Source organism: Phyllobates terribilis, unplaced genomic scaffold, assembly GCF_046119375.1.
Source record: "Phyllobates terribilis strain yellow unplaced genomic scaffold, ASM4611937v1 Scaffold_10__3_contigs__length_209671492, whole genome shotgun sequence".
Taxonomy (NCBI): domain Eukaryota; kingdom Metazoa; phylum Chordata; class Amphibia; order Anura; family Dendrobatidae; genus Phyllobates; species Phyllobates terribilis.
Window position 1 is genome coordinate 154,899,876 of NW_027362770.1, and position 27,444 is coordinate 154,927,319.

Here is a 27,444-nt window from a genome sequence, read left to right on the forward strand (position 1 = left end):
GAAGTATGCCAGCTTCTTCAGGAGTACCACAAAACTCTGTAGTTCTCCTGAAGAAGTTGGAACACTTCGAAACATGTAGAGAATAAACTGCACTCCCAACACTTTTTCCTGATTCTGACTCCTCGATTGGTTGGTAGTGCGCTTCGTTGATCGGATGGATACAAACCAGCAGCACAGGTCACCTGCTATCTCCAAATTTTTCGCAGCTCCAGCACTGAAATGGCGCAGTTTCTAGAACCCAAAAGCAAACATCCCAGTCCATTAAACAGGCATTGCTCCCCCCCCACCCCCCCACCAGTAGTATTAGTCTCCTAAATTGCCATCCTCCTAGTTATGTATGATACAGTAAATCAATTTTTTTTTGCTAATAAGGCTGATTGATTTTTTAAGAGCTTCTGCAGCAGCTTGGGCTGTAAAACTGAGCCTGTGATCAGTAGACAAGGGATATAAGACAGAGCTTGAATGGAGAAGCTGCTGCCAGCACTGAGCTCTGCAGAGCCTGGTGACACTATGACAAGAATCATGATGAGCAGCGCAGGCAGAGCCATGACAGTGCCTGACACAGTGCACAGGCTGCAGGCATGACTGCTCTGCACAGGATCCCACACTGTGTGCAGCCTTCACAGTCTGGTCATTAGCATTTTATAACCACAGCTGGGAATCCAGCTAGAGAATAGTATGCAGCTTGTGGAAAGTGCTGCAGAGCAAACTGCAAGGGGGATGAGAGAGACGCAGCAGCAGTCAGTGTGTTGGCATCTTGCTACATTGTAGCATCGCAATGTGGAAGGAAGGAATCCCTGCTCTGCGACTGACAGCCAGGAGCCCACCATGTAATGCCTGACTCCAGTGACCTGTCATGATCATGGACCATGGTATGTGCCTCTTGATCTACTAACCTAAAAATCAATTGTCGGGAAAGCAAAAGCTGTCATGACTGCAGCAGCACATAGAGTACTGGGAGAGGACAGAGCCTGGGATGTGCTTGCCTGTATGCAGATAGAAATACATTGTATCATTGGTGGAATAGAGGGGGGCACTGCCTTGCCTGCAAGTAAAATGGGGTTCTGTGACTAATCACTGACTGATGACTGAGCCTGGGAATGACTGGTTTTTAGTTCAGGTTGGATGTGTGGTTTGGGGGTGCTTTGGCAGCAGATGTGGGGGTGATGTATACACTGAGTTTGGGGATAATTTTCTTTGATGACTGGTGGAGTAATGGGAAGCGCTGGATGGCTGATGGAGAAAAGGAATGCACTGGGTGACTGGTGGACTAATGGGAAGCACTGGGTGACTGGTGGAGTAATAGGAAGCTCTGGATGACTGGTGGAGTAATGGGAAGCATTGGGTGACTGGTGGAGTAATGGGAAGTGCTGGATGGCTGATGGAGAAAAGGAATGCACTGGGTGACTGGTGGACTAAAGAGAGAGCAATGGGTGACTGGTGGACTAATGGGAAGCACTGGGTGATTGGTGGAGTAATGGGAAGCACTGACTGGTTGAGTAAAGGGAGAGCAATGATGGACTGGTGGAGTAATGGTAAGCGCTGAATGACTGGTGGAGTAAAGGAATGCAGTGGTGACTGGTGGACTATTGGGAAGCATTGGGTGACTGGTGGAGTAATGGTAAGCACTGACTGACTGGTGGAGTAAAGGGAAAGCAATGGTGGATTGGTGGAGTAATGGGAAGCGCTGAATGATTGGTGGAGTAATGGGAAGCACTGGGTGACTGGTGGAGTAATGGTAAGCACTGACTGACTGGTGGAGTGAAGGGAGAGAAATGGTGGACTGGTGGAGTGAAGGGAGAGAAATGGTGGACTGGTGGAGTAATTGGAAGCGCTGAGTGACTGGTGGAGTAAAGGGAAGCATTGGGTGATTGGTGTAGTAATGGGAAGCACTGATTGGCTGATGGAGTAAAGGGAGAACAGTGGTTGACTGGTGGAGTAATGGGAAGCACTGGGTGACTGGTGGACTAATGGGAAGCATTGAGTGACTGGTGGAGTAATGGGAAGCACTGACTGACTGGCGGAGTAAAGGGAAGCATTGGGTGACTGGTGGAGTAATGGGAAGCACTGACTGGTGGAGTAAAGGGAGAGCAATGGTTGACTGGTAGAGTAATGGGAAGCTCTGAGTGACTGGTGGCATAAAGGAATGCACTGGGTGACTGGTGGAGTAATGGAAGCACTGGATGATTGGTAGAGAAAAGGAATTCACGGGGTGACTGGGGAAGTAAAGAGAGAGCAATGGGTGACTGGTGCCATAATGAGAAGCACTGCTGACTGGTGGAGTAATGGATAGCACTGAATGATTGGAGGAGTAATAGAAAGCACTGGATGACTGGTGGAGTAATGGGAAGCACTGGATGACTGGTGGAGTAATAGAAAGCACTGGATGACTGGTGTAGTAATGGGAAGCACTGGATGACTGGTGGAGATAAGGAATGCACTGGGTGACTGGTGGAATAAATAGAGAGCAGTGGGTGACAGGTGGAGTAATGGGAAGCACTGGATGACTGATGGAATAATGGGAAGCACTGGATGACTGATGGAATAATGGAAAGCACTGGATGACTGGTGAAGTAAATAGAGAGCACTGGGTGACTGGTGGAGTAATAGAAAGCACTGGATGACTGGTGGAGTAAATAGAGAGCACTGAGTGACTAGTGGAGTAATTGAAAGCACTGGATGACTGGTGGTATAATGGGAAGCACTGGATGACTGGTGGAATAATGGGAAGCACTGGATGACTGATGGAATAATGGGAAGCACAGGATGACTGGTGGAATAATGGGAAGCACTGGATGACTGGTGGTATAATGGGAAGCACTGGATGACTGATGGAATAATGGGAAGCACAGGATGACTGGTGGAATAATGGGAAGCACTGGATGACTGATGGAATAATGGGAAGCACAGGATGACTGGTGGAGTAATAGAAAGCACTGGATGACTGGTGTAGTAATGGGAAGCACTGGGTGACTGGTGGAATAAATAGAGAGCAGTGGGTGACAGGTGGAGTAATGGGAAGCACTGGATGACTGATGGAATAATGGAAAGCACTGGATGACTGGTGAAGTAAATAGAGAGCACTGAGTGACTGGTGGAGTAATAGAAAGCACTGGATGACTGGTGGAGTAAATAGAGAGCACTGAGTGACTGGTGGAGTAATTGAAAGCACTGGATGACTGGTGGTATAATGGGAAGCACTGGATGACTGGTGGAATAATGGGAAGCACTGGATGACTGGTGGAATAATGGGAAGCACTGGATGACTGGTGGAGTAATAGAAAGCGCTGATTGACTGGTGGAGTAAAAGAAAGCACTGGGTGACTGAAGTAAAGAGGAGCACTGAATGACTGGCAGATTAAAAGTGGGCACTGGATGACTGGTGGAGTGACTGAGATTACTGTCTGACTGGCGTAAAGCAATGCACTGGGTGACTGATGAAGTAATGGGGAGCACTGGGTGACTGGAGTAAAAGGGAGCTATTGGTGATTTATGGCGTGATTGGGAGCACTAGCTGACTGCAGTAAAGGGGAATGGGTGCACTGGGTGACTGGTAAAATAAACGGGACCACTTGGCGACTGATTTAATAAAGGAGGGCACCGGCCCACAGTTAGAGTAATGGAGGGCACTGGGTGACTGGTGGAGTGAAAGGGAGTGCTGACTGAAGTAAAGTGGAATTCTGGTTGACTTGTGGAGTAAAGTGGACTAGTAGAGTAAATGGGGGCAATGGGAAACTGGTAGAGGGGGACACTGGATGACTGGTAAAGGGGATCACTGGCTGACTGGAGTAAAGGAGAGCTATTGATGACTTGTGGCTTAATGGGGAGCACTGGTAAAACTAAACTGGTAAACTAAAGAGGACCACTGGGCGACTGGACGTGTAGAGGGGGCACCGGCCCAAATGTAGAATAAAGGGGGCACTGGGAGACTGGTAAAATAAAGCAGGACACTGGGTGACTGGTAGAGTAAAGGGGGACACTGGGTCAAAGGTAGAGTAAATGGGCGGCACTAGGTGAATGGTGGCGTAAAGGCGATGTTGGGTGACTGGTGGAGTAAAGGGGAGGACTGGGAGACCAGTAGAGTAAGGGGGCACTTTGCCTGACTAGCAGAGTGAAGAGCTACATGGCCTGACTAGTAATTATGTACTTATCATTGGCATTGAGTACTCCGTTGACTTTATGGCAAGCTTGGAATTGGTACTAGTGGAGTAGATGGATGTGTTGATAGCAAGTCTACAGGACCTAGATCGGGGACCACTTGCCTAGTGAAGTAAGGGCATTGGGAAACCAGTAGAGTATAGAGTTGCCCAGGTTATTCCCCTTATTAATTCTGGTGGAGGACCAAGCCCCAGGAAGGTCTCACCCCCACTGCTGATGGGAGAAATTAGGGTGATCTCACCCTAGATATAGTTATACACATTGACATCCCAGTTTATTGCAGGCAGCAGCGGTATTAATCTAGATCCTAAGGGGGGGGGGGGTATCTTTGGCCACCATATGTGCACGGCATAGATGAGTGGGCACTGTAAAGCCACCCTGTGATGAATTGGATTGCCACTTGCATGTAAGTGGTGAGGACAGCTGGCACCTGGCACTGCCGCCTCTCGTGGACTGTTTGCTGGTTGTGCTTCTACACGTGAAGCCATTTCTCTCCTCCCACATCATGTTCACATTGTTGGGGGGGGTGATCATGGCTAATAGATCATTTGCTGGATGCCCACATGGAGTAGGAGGAAGGGGAGGGGGTTCTGTTGCTTGCATTGCATGCTGCCTGCATTGCGTCTCAATGTGAATCCCCTTGGAAAAAAAAAAAAAAACACTGCCTTGTTTTTCCCTGTCTCTTAGCAGTAAAAGCCTATAGGATTGTAGTATGGCTGGACTTGTGATACCCAGGGAGGATCTGTTCCTGCCTGCACCAAACAGCTCTCATGTTTCTGCTGATACTGCAACGTCAATAAATGGTTAGAGTTTGCTATTCCCCCTTAATGTATTCCGACTTAGCCATACCAGGCTCATTACCGCTCTAGCGAGGGCTGCTGCTCCGATGATGCAGCTGCTCAGCACATCCCCGGGACTGGTGCATCGCTACCATACACAAGGAGTGAGGATTAAAGCATGATTTGTTTCTTTGGATGACTCTCTATGCAGCAGCTTTTTGCTTTTTTAATGCAGAATTGGGCAGCTCGGCAGGACTAACATGGGCTTTATTGTGCATTTAAGGGGCACAGGAGCTCGCCTTTGCATGTGCCTCCCTGTATACTGCAAGGCTTGACGCATTCCCAGCCTGCTATTACTTCTCATCCTGCTGCAGCAGCACCCACACAAGGTAAGGTGAACAGCACCGGCTTACATTCCCCCCTCCTTTACCCTGCAATCCATGCAATGCAGCAATGTGATTTGGTGTCTGGTGCTTGTGTTGTGAACTTAACTTAGTGCCTAGTGAAGGAATGTGCATAGAGCTGTTATCCCCTGCGATAGGCACTCTGCATGTTTTTTTCTTACGTCCCTCCTTGTTATGCTTTTTGGAATATTTCCTATGTCTTTACGCTTTTTTTTTTAGTACTTTTTCTTTTCTTTTTTTTTTAATATTCCCCCTGCAGCATTCATCTACCGCACTGGCGTGATCTTCTGGTTTACCTGTGAATACAAAAAGGAGGGGAAAGCAGGAGGAAAAATCTGCTGAGTTGGCAAAGACCGTAGCATCCATCCCTACAGCATTTCATGTTTGGGGAGCTGTGACAGCATTACAGCAATGGTAGAACTCAGATAGGAGAACTGACCTGCTGCAGTAGAGGGAAGAAACAGGAAAGATCTTATATTATTTGTTTGTTTTTTTTGCAAAATTTCCATAAGGACAGTTTTTGTTTTTTTTTTATTATTTTTTGGGGGGCTTCTGTGTGGCAAAAGATCTGCATCACCTACCCTGTTTCGTTTGCTTTGAAGACCCTGAGGGACCTGGCAGTCTATACGGAAGAAAGTCAAGGGGTAGAAGGAGGGTGCTGCAGCATCAAAGTGGTTATTCCTAGCAGCTCCTCCTTCCCCACCCCTCCTCCCCTGCAGAAAAATGACCGTGATTGCTGGGGAGAACATGGACGAGACCTCAGCCCTACCTGGGCACCCTCAAGACAGCTACCAGCCAGACCATGATGATCATGAGTGCTGTGAGAGGGTGGTCATCAACGTGGCTGGGCTACGCTTTGAGACCCAGTTAAAGACCTTAGCCCAATTTCCCAATACTTTGCTTGGGAACCCCAAAAAGAGGATGCGTTACTTTGACCCTCTTAGGAATGAGTACTTTTTTGATCGCAACAGGCCCAGTTTTGATGCCATATTGTATTACTACCAGTCCGGGGGCAGGCTTCGAAGGCCAGTCAACGTACCCCTGGACATGTTTTCCGAAGAGATCAAGTTTTACGAACTTGGAGAAGAAGCGATGGAGAAATTTCGTGAGGATGAGGGCTTTATAAAAGAAGAGGAGCGCCCTTTGCCCGAAAAAGAGTTCCAGCGTCAGGTGTGGCTTTTGTTTGAGTTCCCCGAGAGCTCAGGACCAGCCAGGATCATCGCCATAGTATCAGTCATGGTCATCCTCATCTCTATTGTTATTTTCTGCTTGGAGACTTTACCAGAGTTGAAAGAAGACCGGATCTTCAGTCGCAGGGTGGACAACAGTACAGTTTTCTTCAAATCCAACATCTTCACGGATCCCTTCTTTGTGGTGGAAACCCTTTGCATCATCTGGTTCTCCTTCGAGTTGGTGGTAAGGTTCTTTGCTTGTCCCAGCAAACCGGAGTTCTTCAAAAACCTCATGAACTTTATTGACATAGTGGCCATCATCCCATACTTTATCACCTTGGGGACTGAAATGGCCGAGCAAGATGGTCCCCAAAAAGGGGGGGAGCAGGCAACATCTTTGGCCATCCTGAGGGTCATCAGACTGGTAAGAGTCTTTAGAATCTTCAAACTCTCCAGACATTCTAAGGGCCTCCAGATTTTGGGACAAACCTTGAAAGCTAGCATGAGAGAACTAGGGTTGCTAATCTTTTTTCTATTCATTGGGGTCATCTTGTTCTCCAGCGCAGTGTACTTTGCTGAAGCAGAAGAGGATGACTCTCATTTTACAAGTATCCCTGATGCTTTCTGGTGGGCGGTGGTATCCATGACCACTGTGGGCTATGGTGACATGTACCCTGTGACAATTGGAGGCAAAATCGTGGGCTCCTTGTGTGCCATTGCTGGTGTCCTGACAATTGCCCTGCCTGTACCTGTCATCGTGTCCAACTTCAACTACTTCTACCACCGAGAAACTGAAGGGGAGGAACAGGCTCAGTTACTTCATGTTAGTTGCCCCAATTTAGCCTCTGACAGTGATCTGAGTCGACGCAGCTCTTCGACTATGAGCAAATCCGAGTACATGGAGATCGAAGAGGACCTGAATAATAGCATAGATAATTTTAGAGAGGCCAATCTCAGAACTGGCAACTGCACCGTAGCCAATCAGAACTGTGTTAACAAAAGCAAGCTACTGACAGACGTGTAGATCGAGGTCCAGAGCTGCAGGATGTCAATGGCTCGGCCACTTTCTGTAGATGCTTTAAAACTAGTCTTTGAATGCTTTACCTTCTCATCGTTAATGCATTGTTGCATTGCGAATTTGTGCTCAGCGAACCAAGAAGCTTTCAGGATCCGTGAAAGATTAACTATTAATCATTTATTTTTTAAATGGGATATTTTTTCGGTTCTTCTTCTTCTTCCTTCCAACCAACCGGTGAAGCGTAAAAAAAAATAAAAAAAGTATGTCCCAAACTGGTTGTGATAGTGAAAGGGTTTAAAAAAAAAAGGTACTACAGGACAGCAAGCTATTAACACTTTCACCCCCACCCCTTTCCTTGCTTGTCTATCTTAAATGGCAACCAAGAGATATGCATGGATTTACAATACTTTTTTTTTTGTTGTTTTTTTTTACAAAGACGACTACGTAGAGCATCCGAGGAAGTGCATCTAAGGGGTTAACCGCGAAGTATGCAAAAAAACCAAAACACTTTGATCTGAAGAAATGTATTACTATCCAATGAAATAATATGCACTGACCGATGACCTACTGATTCATAAAGCACCTTAGGAATCAATCCATGACTTTTGCTTCATCTTAAAGGGACAGGGACTTACACAATACTAAGTCATTTAAATGGAAAAAAAAAAGACATACATCTGCAATTGCTGCTAGAGTTTTTTTTCTTATATGCAGATGATATCAACTCGATTATTATTATTATTATTTTTTTTAAATTTCGATTTGGTTCACAAAACTTGGATGCAACCCCCTAATCTTTTGACCCCTCTCGCCCTCCCTTTTCTTCTCTCACCCCATTCTTGTTGCAATACAGCACAATGGTATTAACTCATTACGCATGTTTTTTCAACTTTGATACCTAAATGTATTTATTTGGTAATCTAGCATGCCTGAAATGTTACCTCAAACCAATATGGGGGATAAGTTTTATTTATTTCTTTAATTATTATTATTATTTTTAATTTTATTTTGGCTTTTTGTGTGAAATGCAACGGCCCCTCGGCGCAAGACGCCGTGGGCCTTTAAGTGTAAAAGAAGAACATGATTCATTTTTTTTTAATTAATTTATTTATTTGTGTCTTTTTTTTTTTTGTTCGACGGCTATTATTTGCATTCACCAAAAGTGCACTCCTAATTTCAGAAAAATAATACAAAAAAAAAAAAAAAAGAAAAAAAAACAACAAAGGAAAAAAAAACAAACGACAATTTTAAAATTAGTAATTTACGGTACTGTATGTAAATGCATAGTAAGTAAAAAAAAACAAAAAACGGAGACAATAATCTTTTACTGAAGACCAAGCATGTTAAAATATTCAGCATTATGGCCTACTTGACTAAGGTGTAATCTGAACTAATTTATGCATGATATCAGTATTCTAGAAAAAAAAATAATAAAAAAAAAAAAATTAAAAAGTCAATGTTCATATTGGATTAGGAGCCAGATGGAATTTAAGGGCCTAATGATTTTTTTTTCCTGTAGTATATCTCAGGGAAATATGCTAACGTATCTCCAGGCATACAAAAAAAAAACAACTAAAAATAATATAAAATACTATAATAAAATCCTAGGATTATTATATGGCTTCTTAAAAGTCAAAATGAACAGTATGTAATGATACCGAAGAAAATCAAAGCAAAGCATAGACTTACTGAAATGGTGCAGATGCGTGTATATTGCTACAGCCTCAGAATGTAATTTACCATTAACTGTATGCATTAAAAAAAAAAAGAACAAAAAAAAATGCAGACATCTTATGCTTTTATTATTTGACGTCCATAAACTTTTTTTTTTATTATTATTATTATTCCTCTAGAATTTGCTACGGAAACTCTAGAGACCAGAGAATGATCTAGATAGTTGCTAGTGCCTTTATTCTTTCTTCACTGACTTGCTGAAAGTGCCTCCGTGAATAGAGCTAACACAAAAAAAAAGGACAGGAACTGTAGAGTTAAAAAGAAAAAAAAATTCTAAAAATGAAATAAAAAAAAGAAAAAATTTAGGTGACATGACATTACCAGGATAAATCCCTAGGGGGCGTGCTATCCTCTTGTGTTCAAGGGAATATATTGATATATATAAAGAAAAAAAAAAGGGCCAGTGTATGCTTGGATGTTTATTGACCATTTGTGTTACTATTGCTTTTAATTTCTTTCGCGATGAGGTACAAAAAAAAAAAGTTTTATATTGTGAATGTGCTGTAAAAAAAAAGTTTTTCAAACTTTTTACCTGTAAAGGAAAAAGTTATGCACTTAACAAACTTCCGTTATTTTTTTATACAAAGTCATCATTCCTCAGTTGAGCTTCGATCCTTGCAACGGTATCCACCAAGACATATGCAATGCTATGCTGCAAAGTTCTATGATTTATACGCACACTGCCAACATTTTTCGAAAAATTTTTGTACCCAAAATAAAAAAAAAAAAAAAGTGTTAGGATGATGTATTTTCAGAGCTGTTGGCTATACTGGTGTATTATAGATGCCTACCCCTCATCAATGCTAACCCATACCCAACCAATCTTTTTAAAAAAGGGCAAATTCTACTTTAATTTTAGTGTGGGATGTAAAATTTTGAAAGGATCTGAATTAAAATAATCTGGATTTGAAATCTGCTTAAAAATTGTCCCCGAAAGATGAAAAATTATCCTCGAACGGTGAAAAATTATTTTTGAAAGGTGAAAATTTGTCCTTGAATAGTGAATAATTATACTGAAAAGATGAAAAATTATCCTCGAATGGTGAAAAGTTATCCTCGAAAGGTCAAAATTTATCCTTGAATAGTGAAAAATTATCCTCAAAAGGTGAAAAATTATCCTCGAAAGGTACAAAAATGATCCTTGAATAGTGAAAAATTATCCTCGAAAGGTGAAAAATTATCCTCAAAAGGTGAAAAATTATCCTCGAACTGTGAAAAATTATCCTCGAAAGGTGAAAAATTATCCTTGAATAGTGAAAAATTATCCTCAAAAGGTGAAAAATTATCCTCAAAAGGTGTTTGGTTTTATGCAAGTTAACACTATGTCATAATAATAAAAAATAGGCAAAAAATAAATAAAAGTAAATGCTAAGAATTGGTACAAAACCCTTCTGGACTAATAGGAGGCCTTGATGACAACAGACATCAAGGTACAGAAAGGAAAAATTAAATAAGACAAAAAGGATAATATTTTCTGTACAAAAAAAGGAAAAAACAAAGACCTGGTAACTCCCTAGCTTGAGAGTCTTTGGACAAAGTTGCACTTGTTGGACGGAATTATCTTTTTTTTTTCTTTTATTCATCTTCACCCCCCAAAAATAAAAATAAAAAATTAAAATCATAATACATGGTGTTCAGCTTCCAAGTACAATGCAAAAAGCGCAAAACAAAAATCTTGAAAAATCCAAAATTTTAAAATCGTAATACATGGTGTTAAGCTTCGCAAAAAGCACCAAACAAAATCTTGGTTGCCCCTTTCTTATTAAGGTATTAAACACACAAAAAAACTTCTTTTTTATTTAAAAAAATTTTTTTTATTTTTTTTTCCTCCAAATTGCATTATTACTGCTGCATTCAGTAAAGTTGCAATAAAATGTTCTTTGCTTGAAGCTGAATAAGGTGGTTAAAGTAACATCAGACAAAGGCTCAACTGGCAACATGGTTTAAAGGATTTGGGGGTGGGTTCCCATAAATTTGTTTTAAGGACTTAATATTTCTGCATGAGTACAAAAAAAAAAGTGCTGCATGAATTGACTTTTTATTTTTATTTATTTTATTTTGGAATTTTTGAATTTTTTTTTTTGGAAAAGGTTAGGGGTACATTTACTTGGGGTGCAGTCTGGGGTGTGTGAATGATGCTTTTCTCATTGTAACTCCGCCCATTTGGATAATCCTATGTTTGAAGTACAGGGATAAATTCTCATAGCCTAGGCATGCAGATCTGCAAAATGAAAAAAAAAAAAAGTCTGACGAATCTCTTACCTTTTTCAAATGCGCTCAAATGTCTTTGTAGACCTGAACGTGCACTTGACAAATTGCTTGTTATTTAAAAAAAATACTAAATAAATATAATTTTTTTTACAAGTTTTGCTTACTTTTGAATTCTTTTAATGGATCAATGTAAAACATATTTTTAAGGTATATTTTGCATGCATTAATAACATTGAATTTGCTTCAATTTATTTGTTTTATTTTTTTACAACTGCTGTAAATATGGCGGTATATGCTGATGCTAGTAATTGTGGTTTTTTTTTTGTTTTTTTTATAATTTTGGATATTATTAATATTATTATTATTATTATTATTATTATTTGTTTTAAGAAAATGACTCACAAACACATAAAAGGTTTCTTGAGGTTGATAAAAGTCTGCATTTTGGTCCAGATACAGTGCCACTCTTGCCTGTAATTGTCACGGGTGTGTCAGATGCAACAGTTGCTCTGCATCTGGCTGCAGACGGTCTCTGCGTTTGGCATTGCAGATGCCTTCTTAATCCTTCTGACTTTTGGACCCAGCGGCAACCTCCATCCTGCTCTGATTGACACATCTTGGCCTGGGTGTTTATGAACTCTCAGTCTGCTTCAGGGAGTCACCCGTAATATTCACATTTTCCCTTTTGAAGGCTTGGAGCTTTAGTTGTCAGCTTGCTTCCTCTCTGGTGCCCTTGGAGGACGTTTGGTGTTGTCTCTCTGGTGCCTGCTCAAGCTGAGTTTTTCCCCCTTTGTTTCTCTCCCTTGTTATCATTGGTTTGTAATAGGGACTGACCAGTGCTCATCCCCCTTCCTCCCTATCCATTGCCTTGCTCTAGGGGTATACTGGGCTTAGGTTTCCTGCTCGGCGATTGGTGTGGAACCAATATATGGACAGTAGAGGAGGCAGGGTGTTATTAGATCTGCCTAGGAGGTCTCCACTCCCCCTTTCCCTAGTGTTTGGGCTTCCTTCCCCTCATCCCTATGTGTTGCACTTAGTCTTTCCCACACTGTGCGTGACAGTAATCTTGTCTGGTGTTGCGGCTCGACACTATTCAAGTAGTAGTTGTGCTGCGGTTGGAGAAGAGTGGTTCTGTTTATGAAAAAAAACCCGAATAAAAACTAAAACCCAGACCTTTTTTTTTCTTTTATGTATGTTTACATGTATTTTTACTAATAAGTTTGGGATCTAAGGGGTAAGGTTTCTCCTTGCGTAGAGTGACATGCCAGGTCTGGCATGTCAGTATGAGGAGACTTAAATGCCTTGCATGCTTCTCTGGAAAATTAAATATGCAAATTGTCTCTTCAGAGAAGTAGAAGACTTGAACTCTATTGCCACCTATAGAAGGTAGCAATCCTAAAAGTCATTATCGACCCTTTAACGAGTTGAAATATGACTTAGAATAAAAGCCAAATCAGAATCTCAATTTGTAGAAACGTTGTTTCGAGGTACTGCCTCTCATCAGTGCAAATTATTAGATCTGATTTGGCTGGGTGAGAGGCTAAGACTGGGGTATAAGGGGTAAGATTTCTCCTTGTGGAGAGTGACATGCCAGGTCTGGCACGCCAGTATGAGGAGACTTAAACGCCTTGCATGATCCTCTGGGAAATGAAATACTAATAAGTTTAAGTGGTTGTCTCATAAACATTTACTAACTATCCACAGAATAGATGATAAATGTATGATCACTTGGGGTCCAGCTGCTGAAAAACCACCTATCTTGAGAATGAGGGCCCAAATGTCTTGGTGTAAATGGAACGGTACTGAGCATGTGCGACCACCAGTGAATGGAACAGTGGTCACACATGATCACTTCTGCTCTAATCACGCATGAGAAATTGGACACCATTATTAGTGGGGGACCCAGCAGTTGACCCATCAACGATCATATGATGCTCATGGGACAACTGCTTTAAGGACTTGTTAACTTTTTATTAATAGCCCTCAATGTGGTCAATAGTTCCTAGTTCATAGAGTGACTATGTTATGTTGCATTGTGCCTTTTACAGCAGGGTCAACAAGTGTGACTTATAACAACCAATCATCTTGCTGACTCTCAACCTGTTTTGAAAAAAATAACAATTAGTAATTTATTGGTTGCCTTAGGCAAAATGAGGGTTCATATAAAAAATGTGTATGATTGTCAATTTTTGAAGAAGAATGAATTTGATCTACATTAGAAATTGTGTGATATTTTTTGTTTTATTATTATTTTTAAATTAGATGTACTATTGACTAGTGTCATTGAAGTCAACACTTGGCCAGCACAAATCATTTTTGTGTTGGTTTGGTTGTATTTGTGTTCTTATTATTATGTGTAGTCTATTTTTGACTTTTTGAACAGTTTCTCGGCAATGTCTTGTCTTGTCTTCAATCAACTTTAGGTTTTCTATTAGTAACATACATAGTAACATAGTAACATAGTTTTTAAGGTTGAAGGAAGACTAAGTCCATCTAGTTCAACCCATAGCCTAACTTGTTGATCCAGAGGAAGGCAAAAAAAAACCATGTGGCAAACACTAAGCTCCACATTGGGGAAAAAAATTCCTTCCCGACTCCATACGACAATCAGACTAGTTCCCTGGATCAACGCCCTATCAAGGAATCTAGTATTTATAACCTGTAATATTATACTTTTCAAGAAAGGCATCCAGGCCCTTCTTAAATTTTAATAGTGAATCACTCATTACAACATCATTCGGCAGAGAGCTCCATAGTCTCACTGCTCTTACAGTAAAGAATCCCCGTCTGTGATTATGTTTAAATCTTCTTTCCTCCAGACGTAGAAGATGCCCCCTTGTCCCCGTCTCAGGCCTCAGAGTAAAAAGATCAGTAGAAAGGTCTTTGTTCTGTCCCCTCATATACTTGTACATAGTAATAAGATCACCCCTAAGCCTTTGTTTTTCCACAGTAAATAACCCCAAGTGTAATAACCTGTCTTGGTATTGCAGACCCCCCAGTCCTCTAATAACCTTGGTTGCTCTTCTCTGCACCCGCTCTAGTTCAGCTATGTCTTTCTTTTACACCGGAGACCAGAACTGTACACAGTATTCTAAGTGTGGTCGCACTAATGACTTGTATAGAGGTAAAATTCTGTTCTCCTCATGAGCATCTATGCCTCTTTTAATGCATCCCATTATTTTATTTGCCTTTGCAGCAGCTGCCTGACACTGGCCACTAAACATGAGCTTGTCGTCCACCAATACACCCAGGTCCTTTTCAGTTACAGTTTTGCCCAGTGTTTTACAATTAAGCATATAATTATACATTTTATTTCCTCTGCCCAAGTGCATTGCCTTACATTTATCCCCATTAAAGCTCATTTGCCATTTATCAGCCCAAGCTTCTAGTTTACATAGATCCTCCTGTAATATAAAATTGTCATCCTCTGTATTGATTACCCTGCAGAGTTTAGTGTTATCTGCAAATATAGAAATATTACTCTGTATGTCCCCTACAAGGTCATTAATAAATATGTTAAAAAGAAGGGGGCCCAATACTGACCCGTGTGGTACCCCACTGTTAACTGAGACCCAGTCTGAGTTTGTTCCATTAATAACCACCCTTTGTTTCTTATCACTGAGCCAGTTATTAACCCACATACATATATTTTCCCCTATCCCCATTGTTCTCATTTTACATATCAACCTTTTGTGTGGAACCGTATCAAAAGCATTTGAAAAGTCCATATACACATCCACTGCATTTCCTTGGTCCAGTCCAGAACTTGCCTCCTCATAAAAACTGATCAGATTAGTTTGACAGGAACGGTCCCTTGTAAACCCATGTTGATATTGGGTCATGAGGTTATTCTTCTTCAGATACTCTATTATAGCATCTCTTAGGAAACCCTCCAGGATTTTACCCACAGTAGAGGTTAAGCTTCTGGCCTATAATTTCCAAGTTCAGTTTTTGTCCCCTTTTTGAATATTGGCACCACATTTGCTATACGCCAGTCCTGTGGTATAGACCCTGTTATTATGGAATCTTTAAAGATTAAAAATAATGGTCTATCTATGACGTTACTTAATTCCTGCAGTACTCGCGGGATTATCCCATCCGGGCCCGGGGATTTGTCAACTTTAGTGATTTTTAGACGCCGCCGTACTTCCTGCTGGGTTAAGCAAGTGACATTTAATGGAGAATTTTTGTTATCACTGATCATGTTTTCTGTCATGCGGTTTTCTTGTGTAAATACTGTTGAAAAAAAATCATTTAGCATATTGGCTTTTTCCTCATCCTCATCCACCATTTCCCCCAGACTATTTTTAAGGGGGCCAATACTAACATTTGTTAGTTTTTACTATTTATGTAGTTATGATATTTTGGGGTTATTTTTACTTTCTCTGGCAATGATTCTCTCTGCCTCAATCTTTGCTGCCATGATTTGGTTTTTACAGAATTTATTTAATTTCTATATTTATTTAATGCCTCATCACTACCTACTTGCTTTAGTTCTCTAAATGCTTTCTTTTTGTCACTTATTGCGCCCCTTACAGCTCTATTTAGCCATAGTGGTTTCCTCCTATTTCTAGCATGTTTATTCCCAAAGGGTATATATTGTGCACAGGTCCTATTCAGGATGCTAATAAATGTCTCCCATTTGCTTTGTGTAGCTTTATGTCTCAGGATATCGTCCCAGTTTATTGCACTAAGATCATCTCTCAACCGTTGGAAATTTTCCCTCCTGAAGTTTAGTGTCCTTGTAACCCCTCTACTACACATCTTATTAAAGGTTACATGAAAACGTATTATTTTGTGATCACTATTACCCAAGTGACCCCCAACTCGTATATTTGATATGATGTCTGGCCTATTGGTTAATATTAGGTCTAGCAGTGCCCCCCTTCTTGTTGGGTCCTGAACCAGTTGTGAAAGGTAATTGTCTCTCATAGTTGTCAAAAACCTATTACCTTTGCTTGAACTACAGGTTTCTGTCCCCCAATGTATTTCAGGGTAGTTGAAGTCTCCCATAATAATGACTTTTGCTTGAGTCGCTGCTTCATCTATTTGCTTTACGAGGATATTCTCCGCTATTTCCATTATTTTTGGAGACTTATAACAAACCCCTATCAGTAATTTATTATTTTTTCCCCCTCCCCTTATCTCCACCCACAGGGACTCTACATTTTCATTATGTTCACATATATCCTCCCCAAGACGGGTTTTAAGGATGATTTTACATATAAACACACCCCCCCTCCTCGCTTGTTTGTACGGTCATTTCTGAACAGACTATAGCCCTGTAAATTAACTGCCCAGTCATGGCTCTCGTCCAGCCACGTCTCAGATATCCCTACCATGTCATAATTATTTTCCAACAAAATTAATTCTAATTCCTCCATTTTGTTGGTGAGGCTTCTGGCATTAGTGTACATGCATTTTATGTATCTCTCTGTACCTCTATTCCTTCTTACTTTATTGACTGTTCTAGCCCCACCCTCAATTTCTTTATTTGTGTCCAGGTCACTATCTGCACTATATTCCCCACCTATAAAATGAATACCCTCCCCCCCAATCCCTAGTTTAAACACTCCTCCAACCTTCTAGTCATTTTCTCCTCCAACACAGCTGCACCCTCCCCATTGAGGTGCAGCCGGTCCCTAGCGTAGAGTCTGTAGTCAACTGAGAAGTCGGCCCAGTTCTCCAGGAACCCAAATCCCTCCTTCCTACACCAATTCTTGAGCCACTTATTTATCTCCATAATCTCCCGTTGCCTCTCTGTCGTGGCACGTGGTACCGGTAGTATTTCAGAGAATACCACCTTGGAGGTCCTTGCTTTCAGCTTGCAGCCTAATTCCCTGAAATCATCTTTAAGTACCTTCCACCTACCTCTAACTTTGTCATTTGTGCCAATGTGCACCATGACCACTGGATCCTCACCAGACCCTCCCAGTAATCTGTCAACCCAATCAGCGACGTGCCGGACTCGAGCGCCAGGTAGGCAGTACACTGTTCGACGATCCCTGTCTTTGTGACAGATTGCCCTATCTGTTCCCCTAATAATTGAGTCCCCCACTACCAGCACCTGCCTGGCCTGCCCTGCTCTCCTATTTTACTATTTACTGGAGCTGACACTCATCCGGCTTTCAGGGGACATGCCTTGCTGCAGTAGTGCTACCCCTGTACCGTCACTCCCCTCATCTGCCAACCTTGCAAACTTATTGGGGTGTGCCAGATCAGGACTAGCCTCCCTGGCACTCTTCCCTCTACCCCCCCTTCTAACTGTCACCCAACTAGCAGCCTCACTGTCCTGCAGCTCCCTACTACCACCCTCCCCCACATCTACCCCAGTGAGCAGCTGCTCAGTGAGCAGCAGTCTCCTTTCCATATTGTCAATGGATCTCAGTGTTGCCAGCTGCTCATTTAGATCCAGTACCTGGGCTTCCAAACGCACAATGTGCACACATCTCGCACAGCAGTATGCACCCACGAGGATTGTATACATGTGGCAAGATGTACACTGGATAGCATTGCCAATAATGGAGCTCATTTCCTAATGGGGATTGCAATAGACAGAATGTTAAGTAAAAAGAAAAGTAAAGAATTAATAAAATACAGACAGCAATTCAGTCCAAATTCCTCCCTTCCAAACTCCCTGTATCCAAAGTCACTGAAAAACAAGTCACACACTTACTTTCGTTCGGACTTACGCTCCGGTCACACTCAGCTCGTTCACACTCGCAAACTAAGAGATTTAAAGAGGTTTTTTTTTCCCCTTTTGCAGCAATGCACCCTACTTCCAAAGGACTGGATGCCCAACCAGCTGCCCCTTATAAACCCTTAATTATGACCCCTCCCCCTTAATTAACCCCTTGTGAATATAGCTACACCTCAGGATTTTAGTGCAATGTAGTTAACCCTTAAATACACAGGTAGTAAACTAAGAAACTGTAAAACTGTAATGAGAAAATAGGTTATAAAAAGCCAAATAAAACTAAACAGGTAGAAAAGCACTCAGCAGGTCACAATTCAGCAACTCACAGCAATTCACACAGGTATTTTCTGCAGGATTCCCAAATACCTCTTCACTGAAAAATTCAGCTCGTTCACACTCGCGAACTAAGAGATTTAAAGAGTTTTGTTTTTTTCCCCTTTTGCAGCAATGCACCCTACAGCTCAATGCACTTCCAAAGGGGTAGTCTTGATTTTTGCGATTGTCTTTACTCATCGTTCTGATAATTTTGAAGTGTACCTTGAAGCTCCTGAGCCTTTGACAATTGTAATACTGGTGTCTTAATATTTTGCAGAAGGGGATTTTGGTCTCTGTGTTCCCAATATCTACTCCCTTCTACTGTTTCTGCTGATCACAAACTTTTATGTTTCGTTGTCTATAAAGGTTTTTTTGCCTTGCCACTTGAGTAGATGCGAACCAAGTTGCAGGACCCAGTCCTTCAGAGATGTCATTAATCTGTGGCCGCTGAACGGAAACCCTGAGAACCGCCTTCTCTTCCCGGCATCCATGGTTTTTTTGATTAGCCAGCCTGAAACAACATCATCATTGATGCACATGTGACGTCACGCCAAGTCGTCCAATAAAAGGAAGAGCCGCGGATGCCTTCAGGTAGGCGTTGGTTCTCAAAGCTCCCATCCCACGGCCAAAGATTCCTCACATTGCCAAAGGGCTGGGTCCTGAGTATCAATTTGCACCAACCAGTATATCCCAAAATATTCATACTGCCTCCTGGGATAGTACCTTATATTGTCCACTAAAGTTGAGCAAAAAGATTTGCTGGTAGTCAACTGCTACCGGACTGGAGAACTGTGAACCTCTGCCTACCTGTCGGCAACTCCTAGCTTCTGATTAGTAGGCCAAGCATGACTTTATGAGTGCGTCACACCACAATGATGATGTTGCACCACACTTTTTAGAAGAGGCTACGGCGTTGCCAGCAGGTAGGTAGAGGTTCACAGAGCTTTTAGTCTGACAGCCATGGACAACCAATGTGGCCACTAGATCAGAGTCCTGTGAATCTTTTTGGTCAACTCCACTGTCTATCTGTAGTGGATTACCATTCCACAAGTTTAGATGAAACATGGAAAGGTTAAGCTTGTTCACAGTGCTAAACTTTGAAAGATGATTTACATCCAAGTGTGGGATGTTGGGTAGGAGCCTTCAATTCCATATTAACAACATACTGTAGACCAGTGTTCTCCAATCTGGTGCTATCCAGTTGTGAAATTACGACCCACCACTTTATTCTCTATTGTGACCACTGATGTGGAAAGTGTCAACCTTCTTGTTCTTTATGAAAGCCATGGTTGGAAAAAAAAATGCCAAAAAGTTTTTCCACATTTTTGTGCTTTCTTGGGATATTGTTTTTTTCATGGTTGATCTTCTGACCATCATGTTATGAGTTAACGACTATGTACATGGGTATAAATTATGGCAGTGATGGGTCAGCCCCTTTCTGCTCCTCTGAGCATTCTGCTTATTCGAACAATCTCCTGCAGCAGCTTATCTCCAGAGTTAGGGCTCGTGCAGACGACAGATGAGTGCTATCTGTGGTTTTGATGGATAGCACTCGTACCCATGTAATTCTATGGGGCTGTGCTCATATCTGTTTTTTTTTTCTTGGACCAAGTGGTCCGAGGAAAAATGTTGCGGCATTAATGATTTGCCTCCGAGAATCGGATGGCACTCGCCTATTCATGCGATTATAGTCCGAATTTCACGGACTGGCATAATGTCGAAGGGGGAGAAAGTTTAGATACTCTTTAATGCAATCTGAAAAAAAATAAGAGTTTTCCTTTAAATATTTTATAGTGCTCCTCTTAGTAGTAATATATTTATTTTTTATGTTGTGTTTATTGCATTGTTTCCGTATGGTTCTTTACTACTAGTGAACGGAATCACTAATGCACTTTTTTCATAATTTATGCTGACTCTAAGGTCAACCACATTCCTAGTGGAGAATATGGACATCATAGGGTCTCCCTCTAGGACACGGATGTCAAACTCAAATACACAGGGGGCCAAAATTAAAAATTTAGACAAAGTCACGGGCCAACCTTGAAAGTTATTAAAATATATGGGCCCCACATAGTCCTCCATAGAGTATAATGGGCCCCACATAGTTCACCATGCAATATAATGCAACCCACATAGTCCCCTATACAGTATAATGGCCCCACATAGTCCTTCATACAGTATAATAGGCCCCACATAGCTTTCCACTTCATACAGCATAATGGTCTCACATAGTCCTCCATACAGAATAATGGACTCACATAGTCCTCCATACAGTATAATAGGCCCACATAGTCCTCCATATAGTATAATGGGCTCCACATAGTCCTCCATACAGTATAATGGTCCCACATAGTCCTCCATACAGAATAATGGTCCCACATAGTCCTCCATACAGAATAATGGACTCACATAGTTCTCCATACAGAATAATAGGCCCCACATAGTTCTCCACTTCATACAGTATAATGGTCCCACATAGTCCTCCAAACAGAATAATGGACTCACATAGTTCTCCATACAGTATAATGAGCCCCACATAGTCCTCCATACAGTATAATGGGTCCACATAGTCCTCCATAAAGTATAATAGCCCCATATAGTCCTCCATACAGTAGAATGGGCCCCACATAGTCCTCCATACAGTATAATAGGCACTAAATAGTCCTCCATACGGAATAATGGCCCCACATTAAAACAATAAATAAATAAATTACACACCTCTCCTCGTTCCCCCGCTGCTCTGGTCTCGGCAGCGAGCACTCTGAAACTCTTCACTGCTCGGCACAGCAGGCGTGAAATAGGGTCGGCTGCTGTGCTGAGATGTCAGACATGCAGGGAGAATGATGGGGAAGGGAGCAGATGGCTTCCCTCGTCCATCGTTGCTTTCAATTGTATGGACATCCAGCATGCTGATACAGTTGAAAGGAGTCGCGGGCCAAAAATAATCACCCTGTGGGCTAGATTTGGCCCGGCGGCCTTCGTTTGACATATGTGCCCTAGGGCAACGCTCTCTATGTGCTAGACTGGTGAACTACCCTGTAAGAGCGACCCCTGCTCTGGCTGATCTGGTTCGTCCATGCATTACATGGACGGCCATTTTTTCATGTACTGGCCACTGAAGAGGAAATGAGGGGCCAGACAATAACTGATCGCCAGGAAAGAGAGAATTCATTGCCTACTCATAGTCACCAATGTCAGAGTCAGACTGAAGAACATTGGGCCCACCAGAGGATTTTATTCTGAGGGCCCACCTTTCTCCCCCACTCAAGAGCCCCATAGCAGCTGCAAGGTTTGCACTATCAACTCTCCTGAAGGAGCCAGGGCCCGCCGGTGGATTCTCCGGTTCCCTGGTGGGCCAGTCCAACCCTTCATGTCAGCCTTGAGGCGCTGAGTGACCTCACGGAGAAGCCCATCTCCGAGTACAAAATGGAGAGGGTATTGTGGGATCCAGGGAGGTTATGTCGTAAGGTAGGCTTGGGAGACGATTTCTAAATCAGTCTCCCATGCCTCCTCTAAAAGTGGGAGGGGTCATAGAGAAAAAATTAAAATCCATACAGACATCTCCAGAGAAGGCAACATATCACCCTCACATTGAACATATGGGGAAGTGAGAAAAACTAATTATAATAGGGGAAGAGGGAAATAAAGCTTTTCCATCGAAGTAGTGACCCCCTGCAGTGAACAGGTCATTAAAACAGTAAGATCCGCTCTGGGAACCAGATACCAAAATGGGGATTCGTTAATGCAGAGATGGGGAAGTATCTTTCCAAGAGATAGTGCTTCCTCTCATCAAAGAATCTTCTTAGACCTTTTGTCGCCGGTGTCCAGATATGAATATTGGGGTTTTGCATCTATCCGATATTTATGGGAGATAGATTTTCGGCGTCGTAGCGAAGGGACGGACAGAACGTGTCATAGAGGATAATTGAAATCCATAAGACAGCTCCAAAAGGCAGAAGAGCTGACACTTGATTCCCATGCTAGCTTCATTTTGAAAAGGGGGTTGTCCTCTTAAGACCATGCCTTTAAATGCAGAAAAGCCCCTTTAAGTAGATAAATGGATGCTCCAGAATAAGCATATTGGTCATTTTACACAGTCCAGCCATTTCTATGACATATATATAACTTTTTTTTTCCATTTTTTCAGCATTACAGAGATGACTAGGAATTCCCTTTCACGGATTTGACAGCTCCCGCTAAAAATAGCCTGGGAGCTGCGTACAATTCTTGTCAGAAGTGAGGGGAAACAGCAGTCGTCTTGAAAAAGGCTCACATTTTTTATTTTTTTTATGTAAAAACGGAGGAGGCTGCCATTTTATAAGACGGGGAAAGATATTAACAGCGTTCTCTAGGTTTTTATAAATAAAGTTGGTTGACAGGTGTGTTTACAGTTCACATCGCATCTCCTGCAATAATTCGGTCCCTGAGGGGAGATTTTGGGACGGAGATATGTATTTACGTCTATTAGGGAAAGTAAGAACAGTTGCCCATAGCAACCAATCAGATTCAAGCTTTCATCTCTCTGAAGCCCTTTGGAAAATGCAAGCAGCAACCTGATTGGTCACATCTTTATTGTACTCATTTTGATGTCTATCCCTAATTGTGTCCATAAATTGGACTTTATCTAGATCGTATCATTGTCGTTATGTTTATTTTACAGCACTCAGTTGGACAATTCCTATTTTTTTTTACATTTTTCCCACAATAATAAGATGATCATAGTGATCAAGTGTAAGTTATTCAGGCAGTAAATGAGTCATTTCCCTGCAGCGCCCCAACAGGGCACATGAAGCATTACACAGTTGTCAATGAAAGCAATAGGTTATCTGTGTTATACATGGACATGCCGGGTCCTCCAGAGCGAGAGACTTTCTTTAGCGCTGTTCTTCTCTATGGTTTTCAACCCCTGATATTTGCACTTTTCGCACATAGCAACCGGAGTTATTTCCCATAGCAACCAAGGCCCAGCTGTCACTTTGTAAACTACGATATACTGCAAGTAGGATACTTTTTTGTTTTCTATATTTTTGGGGGGCTTGTAAATTTATGAGGGAACCATAACATTTACTAATAATTCAATGACTTATGTCCTCCTTGACTTCTTTCGCCATAGGGATCAATGATGGAAGAAACTTGATATCTTTCTTAGAAAATCCCATTAAATTAATCAGGGGTGACAGAACGAAACCATGGTGTTCAATAGCCGTTGATTGAACAGCTGCTCCTCCTGACCCCTCGTACACATGCACACTCAGTCCGGGAGAGCGTGCATGTATTTTCAATAGAAAGAAGGGAGAAAAGCGTTGCCCGCCTGGCCGCGGCTTATCTCCCTTGAGAACAGAAGGATCAAGTGCTGAGATTCAACAAGCTTAATCCTTTCAACCCATGTCATGGAAGGGTTGGTAGACCCTCATAAACATAAGATTGTCGGCCAGTCCTTAGTCCTACTTCAGAAATTATAAAGCTCTCTTAAGTATACTCAATCTTTGTTTTCAAGGCAAGTGAAGATGTAGAACTACCACTAAGAGAATTTAGAGGTGCCCCTGTTTTTACTTCAATGCATGTATTTGGGGCTAAAAATCAGTTTCGTAACTGGGTTTCATGAACAATTTTTGGACCTTCTACCTTCTATAGCCTTTGTTTTGTACGGTCTATTGTTGGCTGCAGAATGTGTTAACTGAGTATCCATCAGTGAGCTAATTCTTAGGGCTTGTTTGGACGACCGTACTTTTGGTCTGAGTGCTATCTGACATTACCTCGGATCGCACTCTGACCAATGTTATTCTATGGGGCCATGCACATGTCCAGTTTTTTACTTGGCCAGAGTCTGTCCGAGGAAAAAATTGCGGCATGCTCGATTTGCATCTGATATCCAGATTGCACTCAGCCATGCAAGTCAATGAGTTGGTGGAAAAAAATCAGACCGCACTCGGATGACATCTGTGTACGGTGTGATTTTCATGGACTGACAGAATGGAGAAGATGGAAAAAAAAATTTCTTCCATCTTCTCAACATTCTAGAGAATTGGATCACACAGTGATCAAACTCCTGTCAAACTCCTATCAAACTCTGGTCAAACTCTGATCAAACTCTGATCAAACTCTGATCACAGTTTGATCAGAGTGGGATTTGCATGATCTGCCCGTTTCCCTTGGATGAGAGAAAGTACGTTCGTGTGACGCTAGCCTTCGTCTCACTGGAGAGTTTCAAACTCTTTTATCTTTCTTTTTCTAAGCTCCTCTCGGCTGATTTATGACCAGATACAAGTTGAATGTTAAGCGAAACAAAGAAACAAAGAATCCAATTGCAAAAAATTGTTTTTATTCCCAAATACACGCATTTAAGTAAAAAAAAAATTGTCCTTAAAGGCGGACAACCCCCTTGGCCTAACTTCAAGACCCTTACAAACCGGTGTCCTTTTCCATCTTTGGCGTATCACTCACAGAGGTTTAGGACCTCACAATAGAGTTGGTAGTCACCAGTATGTTGACTAACAAAGTTAGACTAACAAAATTGACTAACAAATTGACTAACAAAATTGCTATGTGGCAAATCAAAAAATACTGGTGACTACTAATGCCTTAAGGATGCAAATCATCCACTTGTAGGGTTGTCCTCTCCTGAACATCTAAAGCCATGGTGTGGCTGGACCTTTTTTGGAGAAGAATTTAGACCCACCAGAGGTGATCATAAGACTGGAATGGGGTATGGCCACCAACAACAACCAGTAAAATCAGGAAAGGGATATCTTATGACTATTGTGTTCTCTTTCGTCTGCCCACCATCATTGGTCTGCAGGAGAAGAAGCTGAAAGACTCTGAAGTTTTTCTCTCCTGCGCCATCATTTTGGTTCCTTCCATTTTCTACTGGCAGTAGCACATTGAGGTCCTTCAGCTGATGGTGCTCTTACACCCTTTCTTGTTGTTGATCTTCCTCATAAATTTTCTGTGTGTGCCAATGACTTCCCATTTTGTTTTCGAGGGATGCTTAGGTTGTAAGCCCATGACCTTCTATGTAAAAATTACCAAAAATGTGCAAAAGAGAGATCAGAGAAGAAGTGGGACCTCTATTCTACGTCTCGCTAGTTCTGCCAAGGAATATTGTGCTGGAATTTCACGTAGGCTGCTTCATTTCTATGTAACATTTGTAAGATGTTGGTGAAATGAGTTGGCGTTCCAGATTCCTTTTTACTTGTCTGTTTCTGCCAACAATTGTAGCGATAGAATTTCTCGTGGGCTGAGAGATTTCAATGCACTTTTTTGTTATCAGAGATGTTGGCGACATTACATAAACTTTAGAAATTCCGTAGATAAAAGTGGACGTCGAATGACAACGATAATGACAACCATGGAAATAAAGAACGTTCTAAGTAAGAACATTGCGTTCTAGATCTTCATTGTTCTTCAGGTCCAGGGGAGTCTGGTTTACCAAAGAAATGTCCTTTCATGTCTAGGAACAGAGGTCAGGATTTAGAGAAAAATGGGGGCCCCCCATTAGGATATTTGTTTTGCTCCTGGGAAGGGTCCTTTCCATAAATGCTTGGACCAAAGTCTAGAATAAGTCGTGGTAGGGAATTGCAAATGTGTAGTGGGAATGGGTTGTCTTTTTTTTATAATTCTTTGGATTTTTTTTGTTTTTTGATTGCTTTAGGTTTTTAATTTTTTTTCAAAAAGTTTGAAAACTTTGGAGGCCTCGATGATTTTTTTTTACAATTTTTTACACTACATATTTTATAGCCATCGGGCTCCTGAGCCATGGCTACGCAATTTTTCATGCAGCAATTATTGTACAGTGCTTTAAAGTGAATCTGTCACCAGGGAAATGCAGTCCAATCTTAAAAAAAACATGTTATAGAGCAGGGGGAGCTGATTAGTTTAATATTTAGGGTTTTTTTGAGAAAAGATTCAGTATAACTAGTCTTTTAATCATTTAAACCTCTGGTCTTTCTCGGATTTTGGGTCCAGTGGGCGGTCCTATGAGTCATTTACTGATATGACCACCCACTGGACCCAAAATCCCAGAAAGATCAGAGGTTTAAATGATTAAAAGACTAGTTATACTGAATCATTGCCCACAAAACTATACATCAATCTACTCCGCTCCCCCTGCTCTATAACAACGTACCTGCCAATTGAGCGGCATTTCTCTGGTGACTGGTTCCCTTTAAAAGCTGTATATTATATCATTAGTATAGTATGGCTTTCTATAGGATAATACTGTATAGTATAGTATGTTACCATTTATTATAGTGTTAGATTGTGATAGTATAGTTTTGTATAGTATATTACTGTTTTACATGGTGTTCTAAAGTACTAGTATAGTATTTTAAGTCTAGTCTGATTTGTATATATTAGTTTAGTATACTACAGTACAGGATAGCATTGTTTTGTACAGTATTGCACATGATTTTACTGTGTAGTATATCATTAAGTATGGTAAAATATTGTCTAGTATAGTATTAAGTAGTATAGTAAAGTACAACATAGTATAGTAATTTAGTACACGATTATTTAGTATATTTTTGCATACTTTTATATACTGTAGTACATTACTGTGTCATATACAGTGGTGTAGCATGGAAGGGGCCAATGGGACGGTATTATGCTTTACTTTATAGTAAAGCATTGTATGGTTTTGTATTGATTTGTATGCTGTTTTATAGTATAGTATAATATTGTGACACTGTATAGTATGGCATAGTATGGTATAGCACTGATTTGCATAGTACAATATAGTATTTTATACTATAATATATTATAATTTGGTATTGCATTTTGTGATACTATATAATGTATAGGGTTTTTAGTCTAAGTGGTATATATTAGTTTAGTATAGTAGAGTGGTGGGCGGCACAAAGTTGGCATTATTTCTTTTGGAGGGCAATAATACTTACTAAAAGGGGAACTCATGGGGCCTTATATGTTTAAAGGGGCACTCAGGGGGGGCACTATTTGT

The 27,444-nt window shown here is 41.4% G+C and overlaps 1 protein-coding gene across 4 annotated transcripts; it reads left to right on the forward strand.

Annotated features, from left to right (window-relative positions):
- The first annotated feature begins 433 nt into the window (after positions 1-433).
- Positions 434-11,629, forward strand: LOC141164578 (potassium voltage-gated channel subfamily A member 1). Of its 4 annotated transcripts, XM_073649976.1 has the most exons (3): positions 434-872; positions 5,221-5,326; positions 5,601-11,629. In XM_073649976.1, the coding sequence occupies exon 3, from the start codon at positions 6,065-6,067 to the stop codon at positions 7,535-7,537; it is 1,473 nt and encodes a 490-aa protein (XP_073506077.1). In that variant the 5' UTR covers positions 434-872; positions 5,221-5,326; positions 5,601-6,064; the 3' UTR covers positions 7,538-11,629. The 4 variants fall into 4 exon arrangements, with proteins under 4 accessions (XP_073506077.1, XP_073506078.1, XP_073506080.1 ...); XM_073649977.1 differs by lacking the exon at positions 5,221-5,326; XM_073649979.1 differs by lacking the exons at positions 434-872; positions 5,221-5,326 and adding an exon at positions 4,831-4,961.
- Positions 11,630-27,444: the final 15,815 nt, after the last annotated feature.

Coding starts and splice junctions, on each gene's coding strand:
- LOC141164578 (XM_073649976.1), top strand. CDS start 6,065: ATGACCGTGATTGCTGGGGAGAACATGGACGAGACCTCAGCCCTACCT.